The following is an 8,360-nucleotide window of genomic DNA, read 5'->3' as shown; positions in this document are numbered from 1 at the left end:
CAAATGCGGGTCAGACCTTACAAGCCAAATCATACAGTCCTTACAGGTGTGGGCATAGTTCTGTCATAGTTGGACTTGAGGATGAACAAGAGTGAGCTGTTGGAAACCTGCTGTGAGCCGCAGTCCTGCCACCTTTTGATACTGGGCGCAGCGGAGCCCGCAAGCCCGTCTGCTGCAGGAGCCGCTAGGTTTCAGGGAAGCAGTACAGCTGGCCGTGTGTCCGGCAACACCCAGCCCGCTGTGTCAGCGTGGTAATGCAGTACACACTGGCAGCACTACCCCTGGGCCGAGCTGATGCTGTAGAACTAAGATTTAACCAGATAAAGCTGAGATACGGTTAATTATAGAACTATTGTATAAATGCGGATATAATTTCCCATCGAAAACCATTGAGACTGGATTGTGTGACCTCTGCTCTCACTGATGGGTCTGACCTGAGCAGAGGCACAGAGGGAGCAAAGTGCTGGAGTTACTGCTGGTGGCTTGCAGGGTCGGGCCTTTGAAAAGCAAGTGGTGAGATACATTGCTGAAAAGATCAAAGATATGATTTATATTTAGATCGAAATGAGAAAACAAGCTCACTGGAGTGAGCTTGATCGCTGTATCACTGGAGCTGGCAGTTCACGTAAGTTTGATGATAATGTCCTCATTCTGTTTCAAAGTGGGTTTTTTTACAACTCTATAAAAATTGTATTAGAAACAAAGTCTCCTCATTCATGAAAACATTAGGTTCCATGAATCCATAACCAATTAATCTGAGACGCTGACATTTGTATCAGCCTTCAGTCCCTAAGGAAGTAGTTCAGCTGTTTTGACTTGGAAAAGTCAGCTCTGATGCTTTGCAATATTTGTGGCAACCTATCCCTGTAACAAACTGAATGCACTATGGAAATGTCGTATAGAGCTCACTGTGCAATACTGAGTCAATACACTGAACACGTTTGATCAAAAGATTAATATTAATGTTTAGATGGTATTTATTGGTAAGATGTTTGTTTCAAACATACTACATTGTGTTGATATTTATGAATGGCCTAAAAACAATAAATTGTATTTTACATATTGAGAACATGTATACAGTTGTTTTCCCCACCAGTTAGGTACTTGTAATGCTAGCTATTTTTTCTGGTTTTTTGGAATTTACTTTTTGTACCATACAGTTTCTTAGATCATTTGTCCTGCAAAAATCTAGGGTGAAATCCAGATCTACCAGAAAATCACTTCTGGAATATCTTCTGGAAATGGCCAAGGTGGGCCAGAGCAACTGAGAGTGAGCAGTCCTCGAAAGTACCTGAGACTCCATCTGAGCTCCTTTTGTATTCAGGAGGCCAGTTCAGGTTGTGTTTTCCTGCTCAGAAGGATCACAGCTGACGCGGGATGTTTTCTTTCCAGATCCTCATCGCCATACCCAAGAACGCACTGGGAAACGCAGAGTATGTGTTTTGTGGGAGCGCGGGATCCTCCTTGTGTCACAGTGGGATGCCAGTGAAAGGCGGGCACCGAGACGCTGCAGGGGCTCGGGCTGTCACTGTTTGGATAAAGCACATTTGCAAATCACCTTGAGCTGCAGGGGTTCAGCTTTGTGCCTTGTCAACAGAGAACTGTGCTGGGGTCAGCTGAGCTCCGCTTTCCTGTAGGTTTTGTGGTCAGCATGAAGGTGGTCGGTGGAAGTCCTCACTTCAGACACTGAAAAAAAGCACCTCCTTCACTTGGGCTCATTGTTTCATTTCCTTTCCTCTGAGGGGAAAGCGCTGAGCCAGCTCGTTCTGAGCGACATCGGTGCCCAAACTGTCACCAGTTCCAGTGAGAACGAGGCTGACATCGCATCTTCCACTTCTGTTCTTGCAGGGAGAAGTCCCGTGGTTCTTGCGCTTCAGGGCCACTGTCCGGGGACTCGTAAGTCAGGCCACACGGACTCGGCACCTGTGAAAATCACCTTTTTATTCCTGAGGTGGTGGTGAAAGCTGTGAACCGGGATGGGCCTCAACTTCCCATCAGATAAATGGAGATAGAGGAACAGGGCACTGAAGTATCCATTGTTTTTCTTGCTCAAGGTTGGCCAGGGAGGCTTTGGAAAACCCAGCGTTTTGAGACCCCGCTCTTTGGTCTGTTGAGCTACTTGTGTCTCGGAGGGAGACGTTTTAACCAGCTTCTTGTCCTTTCCCCAGTGTGTCCCAGTCTTGGAGGAGACCCATGCCACTCTGGGTGCAGCGGGGATGCAGCAGTGTCACATCAGATCCCTGGTGCTGGCCCTACCTCCCTGGCCCTCAAGCCAGGAGGTGAAGCCCGAAAGCCAGGAGCCAGTCCCGAAAGGCTGTGCCAGCGGGCTGTCACCCCATCAAACATATGGAGCTGTAGCTGGGGCAAAGTCACTGGCAGATGGCCCCGGCTGGTTAAACAAAAATGCTATATAAACAGGAAGGGTGGAAAAGGATATTGCTGGAGAAAGAGCAGCCTCTCCCTCTTGCTCTCCTGCTGTGAGGAATGCAATAGGAAATTCCTGCTCCAGGATTAACAATCGTAAGGAAAACTCAAGTTAAAAAAGCATGTGTGTAAAGCACTGGTGAGAAGTAAAGATACCATTGCAGCTACTGCTCTAGCGCATAAACACAGACTAGATTTCCCCGCTTAAAACAAAAGCCAAATATGGGGATGTAAAACTAAGAGTTTGCCTTAGGAACGACTCAAAGAGATCAGGCCAATTTTTGATAGTGATCTGAGAAATTGCAATAGGATTGATTCCAACCATCTATTTTTAGATTTTCTAACGGTGATGTGAAACAGCGACGGAGAGCTGTAACTCAGGACAGGTGGAGCGAAGCCGAGCAGTGCCGTGCTGGCGAGTTGGGCACCTTGAGCCTGTTGTGCAACGAGAGGTGAGAGCGAGACCCAGTCCTGGCAGCACCTCCCGGGGCTGCGTGGTGATGGGGCAGTCACAGCCACGCTTTGCACTGGGCAACCATCTGAACCTCATCTACAAACTGGAACCCAGCAGGAAACACCAGTTGGGTGTACCTGCGCTGGGCCTACCATAAATCTTGGGGTGGTTTTTATGGGAGTTTTGATGACCTGTTAAGCAGCCGATGGTACTCACAGCTCGAAGGGCACAGCTGGGATAGAATCATAGAATAGCTTGGGTTGGAAGGGACATTTAAAGGTCATCTAGTCCAAGCTCCCTGCAATGAGCAGGGACATCAACTAGATCAGGTTCCTCAGAGCCCCGTCCAATCTGACCTTGAATGTTTCCAGGGATGGGGCATCGACCACCTCTCTGGATAACCTGGGCCAGTGTTCCTCCACCTTCACAGTAAAGAATTTCTTCCTTCTACCTAGTCTAAATCTACACTCTGTTAGTTTAAAGCCATTACCCTTTGTCCTATCACAACAGGCCCTGCTAAAAAGTTTGTCCCCATCTTTCCTGTAGGCCCCCTTTAGGTATGAGAAGGGACTATAAGATCTCCCCCGGGGCCTTCTCTTCTCCAGGCTGAACAACCCCAGCTCTCTCAGCCTGTCCTCACTGCAGAGGTGCTCCAGCCCTCTGAGCATCTTCATGGACGCCTCTGGAACTGCTCCAACAGGTCCACGTCCTTCTCATGTTGGGGGCCCCAGTGCTGGACTGCAGGACAGCAGAGGGGATGCAGGGGAGGTGTCTCCCTGGTTCTGCTCCCTGTGCGAATGACACCACTTGGCCAGTGGCGTTCTCAGCCATATTATCTTACACCAGCAGTAGCAAAGGGTTCAGCCTGCACACCACGATGGTCCCCATCCTCAATTTTGCCGATGCGCCCACCAAAAAGCAAACGCCACTGCATTTGCTTGGTAAATACACAACGCGCTCCTCCTACAGCCCTAGAGGACCTCAAGAATCTCCGATGCAAATTATCCAGGCTCGGGCCACTAATGTGGATTAAAAAAACCCTATGAAAAAGTTGTTTTGCGGCCGGTACCCGGTAACTCGGCGCTTTGCTCCACTGCCCGGCCGCCCCCGGCTGTCGGGGGCAGGAGCCCCCGGGCTGCGGGCGGACCCCGCGGCGGAGCACCGCTCCCTCCCCGGCCCCGAAGCGGGCCGGGCCGGGCCGGGCCGGCGGCGACCGCCCCCCGCCCCGCGGTCGCCTCCCCCCCAGCGCCGGGCCCCGCCCCGGAGGAGGGGAGCGCTGCCCGGCGCCCCGGGCCGGGCCGGGCGCAGGGGCCGCCCCGCCTCTTAGTCGGCGGCAGCTGCTGCTGCTGCGGGGCCGCCGTCGCCATGCCGGGCTCGCTGAAGGAGGAGACGGCGCTGCTGCTGGAGGATTACTTCCAGCACCGCGGCGGCGGCTCGGCGCTGCCCCCCAGCCCCACGGCGGCGGTGCTGAGGCGGGCGGCGGCCGAGCTGGAGCGGCGGGAGCGGCCCTTCTTCCGCTCCTGCGCGCCGCTGGCCCGGGCCGAGCCGCGGGAGGCGGCGGCGCTGCTGGCGCGGGTGGCGGCGCAGCTGGAGGCCGACGGCGGCCTCAACTGGGGCCGGCTGCTGGCCCTGGTGGTCTTCGCCGGCACGCTGGCCGCCGCGCTGGCCGAGCGGGGCTGCGGCGAGGGGCCGCGCTGCCTGGCCGCCGCGCTGGCCGCCTACCTGGCCGAGGAGCGGGGCGAGTGGCTGGAGGCGCACGGCGGATGGGTGAGCGGGGAGCGGGACGGGGGGTGGGGATCTTCGCCCCGGGGCTCGCCCCCGGGGGCTGTCGGCCGGGAAAGGTGCCGGTGATGGGCGAGCGCGGCCCCGGCGGGGAGGGCTCCGCGGTGGGGGGGAGGCTGAGGAGCATCCGCGGGGTCTGGGTTAACTCGCGGGTACGTGCCGGGGGCATCTAGGGTGCCTGTGGGGGTCCTGTGCTGTGGCCAGAGCTCTAAAGGGGCTGGTGGCCAGCTTTGCCAAGCCGCAGCCTCCTAAAAATACGGGAGTGATGGTGGTGGCTTGTCGCAGGGAGGGTTTCGGGTCCGTGGGCTTGTGGAGAGCAGACTGGCACAGGTCTTCTCCCAAAGGACTGACGGTGGTGGCTTGTTGGGGGCGAGGTTTTGGGTCCATGGGCTTTGGGCTGTGGAGAGCAGACCGGCACAGGTCTTCCCCAAGGGAGCGATTGATGGTGGTGGCTTGTCAGGGGCAAAGCTTTGGGTCCACGGGCTTTGGGTTGTAGAGAGCGGACTGGCACAGGTCTTCTCCTGAGCATAAAGGCAAACCAGCGACGTGCCTCTTCTTTAAATGTGCCTGCGGATGAAGCCACCCGTCTGCTGGACCTGCTGCTCTGGTCCCTGCTTGTCCAGAAACTGGTCAGGTTGGGTCCTTGGGAAGTCAAATTACTGAAAAGAAAATTGATTCTATTCTGTCTCCTGCCAGGACATGTGGGCAACAGCATTAATGTGCATTGCGATGTAAAGCGATGGCTTCTCTTGCTTTTCTGCCCCCTGAGATGCACGCTGAAAGTACAGCTTTTAAGGCATCTGTGCAGCTCTGCCTGCCTTTCTGCACAAAATGTCAGCTATCCCACAGAACTGCACATTTCCTATTTTCAGTCCTAGTGGAATATTTGATGCCAGTACAAATAAGCACTAAAAATAGAAGAGGGGGGAAGCAGCCACTGGTTTCGTTGACTTTTCCAGAGACCAAAATGAACTTGGTTTTCCAGTGGTCACTGGTCCATCTGACTGCTCGGGGCAGCATGGCACTTGGCTGCAATGTCCACTGTCACTTGGCAAAATCGCATTGCCTATTCGCACAAATTAAAGTGTAAAGAACAAAGTTCCGGAAGAAATTAAGAGTATAACTTGTTTACATAGACATCTGCGGAGCAGAGTTCAAACACGACCATCTGGAGTTGTATTGTTGCCACTTCTGATTATCACAAATAGCGATCTGGGAGAGCAGCTGCCAGCTTTGCTCTGTCATAGGTCAGCCCTGAGCAGTGTCCACTTGGCCCTTCCAAGAGACTGTGTAATCAGCCCCGTGTCCACCAAGATGGGACCGGCTTCGGGCTTCTGTCTTTCAAGTGGAAATTTCCATATCCTGTGTTTCGGATGCTTTCTCGGATTTGAATGAGGGGGAACAATGCTGGCAGCTCTCATCAGAAACTTGCCTAAAAGGGCAAAAATAACATATCGAGATGCTCAGCATATCGTTAGGAAGTTTGCAACTGTCTGTTGAGCAAAGCGCACAAACACTTGTAGCTACTGATTTCAGTCGCCTTGTGCAAAGGCTCTCACAAAGCAATTTTCTGTGCCCAAGGCAGCAGGCTTAGACTTTCATGACTCAAATAGAGACTTCTGCAGCTGACAAATGCTGTGCTGGGGGTGTGAACCAAACTTGTTAAAAGAAATACAGTTAATTTTAAGCCAACCAACTCAAATGTCCTTCCTCTTGCTTTTCCAGGATGGCTTCTGTCGCTTCTTCGGCGGGCACGGCTCCCAGACGGCTGACCAGAGCAGCACCATAAGCAATGCCATCATGGCCGCAGCGGGGTTTGGAATAGCAGGATTGGCTTTTCTCTTGGTGGTGCGGTAGGCTGATGAATGGATCTTGCCATGGGAAAGTACTCTCAAAACTGACAATTTACCAGATTTCACTCTATTTTCTATAGAACAGACCCTCTAAGAAGAAGTTTATATTTTTAAACTGTCTCGGGAAACTGTCTCACCAAACCCTTGGCTATAAACTGCTTCACTCGCTACCCAGTAACAGCACAAACAAATGTGTACTAAACCACCATTTGTGCATGTTCGAAATCTGTCGTCTCCAAACATCCTCTGGACTTTCTTTTTGAAGGTGTAACCTAAACTTTAGCATGGTTCATGTACGTACTGTAACTTCTGAGTGCTCGATGTTATGCTAGGAAAACGTTAGGGTGGACTTGCTACTAAACCCTCTGTTTGAGACGTCTTCTTTACATGGAGGCAAGTTGTCGAATCTGCCTTCCGTTAACACTGTAAAGTGGGCGAACATTGACTGTGATTTAACATGGTTTATGGCCTCAAATGTGGTGCACAGCACTTGTTACCGAAAGGCAACTCATTGGTTGATTTAGAGCAATTAGTGCCCGTGATGTAAGAGGCATTAGGGCTTAATATAACATAAGACTGATTTCATTACACTACAAGAAGATAAATATTCATACAGGACAGTAATGGCTGCAGTACTGGTTCTTACTGAAAGGAAAGAAATTTAAATATTAAACTTTAATTGGTATATTGAAATCCAGTGGGGGCTGGAATTTCTCTGGATTTCCTTGACAAAATGAGAATTTGCATATCTTAATATATTTTTGAAGTATTTATCACTGTATAATACTTGTAGCCATGACATCTTTATTTTTGTTTAAAACTTAATGCTGGTTCTTGTCACTCTAGTGCGTATCAAGCGTTGTCTTGTTTGAGTAACGTTTCACTCTGTTTTCAACATGCTGTGTATTTCTTTCAGTGGTTGTACAAATTGCCTTATGTTTCTGGTAGCTTTTAATAACGTTCCTGGGTTACTCATAGCGTGTACAATTTTACTATGGTGACTTCAAAGGTGAATAAATGTTAAGTATTTTTATTTTAAAAAAAACTTTCTGCTTATTTGATGGGATGGGTGATGGTACTTGGCCAGTGAGTGTTTCGGTGGTTACCTGGATGCACCTTCCTGGTGCTTTGGCCTGACACGAGGAGCTGTGCAGCCCCAGAGCAGTGTGACACCAGTCTCCATTGCAGAGGGGTCCTGCAGTCAGAACTAGGGGTAAGACAGCCAAAGGGGAAAATCCAGTCCAAAAGGCCCATCTTCACCGCTGCGACTGGAAATAACCTGGTGGTTTTGTAGGCCAAAACTTTCCAAGGTTTGCTGCCGTAGCTGGGTACAGACAGACTCCTCTGAGAACTGCTCCCGCTTGAGGAGAGTGACAGGGCTCGTTTCTTCTCTGCCAAGACCTGCTGCTTTCTCTCTCTTTCACACATGCACGCCTTTTAACTGAAACTGGAGTTTCTGATACGAATGATGATAACGCCTAAGCAATAGGTTGTGGAGTTCAACCCTTCTCACGCTAGTAATACTGAGAAGTAATTTTTGAAGGGTGTTGGGCTTAGCTCTTGTAAAAAGCAGGCCCGTGCTCCCGTCTCTGAGTCAGATGTTTCTGTGGCATTGGTGGCTCTGATGCCTGTTGTTCAGCATCCTGCCCTGGCCGCCCATTGCCCCCCTGCTCTGCCCTTCCAGAGGGTATGTCCCTTCGTGGGAAAAGCACCCGGCAAGTGGCAGACTTCCCCTCGGGAAAGATCTTCCTGGCAGCCAGCTCGGCATCGCTGTGGCCACCCGGCTTCTCCTTCTGCTGGCCACTGGGCCCTGGGGGAGGTGTGTGGTGGGGGCTGTGGCCCTTCGC

General features: G+C 51.6%; 1 protein-coding gene across 1 annotated transcript in view; it reads left to right on the top strand.

Annotated features, from left to right (window-relative positions):
• The first annotated feature begins 4,213 nt into the window (after positions 1 to 4,213).
• The window catches only part of BCL2L10 (BCL2 like 10), a 36,470-nt gene continuing 32,323 nt past the window's right edge, over positions 4,214 to 8,360 (top strand). The window contains exons 1-2 of the mRNA XM_074156258.1: positions 4,214 to 4,645; positions 6,386 to 6,513. Coding sequence (XP_074012359.1) covers positions 4,244 to 4,645; positions 6,386 to 6,513 — 530 coding nt within the window. The 5' untranslated portion in view covers positions 4,214 to 4,243. The remainder of the gene's footprint in view (positions 4,646 to 6,385; positions 6,514 to 8,360) is intronic.

This window comes from Numenius arquata, chromosome 11 (genome assembly GCF_964106895.1).
Source record: "Numenius arquata chromosome 11, bNumArq3.hap1.1, whole genome shotgun sequence".
Taxonomy (NCBI): Eukaryota; Metazoa; Chordata; class Aves; order Charadriiformes; family Scolopacidae; genus Numenius; species Numenius arquata.
Note: the sequence above shows the minus strand (reverse complement) of the source record. Positions and strands in the feature narration are given on the sequence as shown.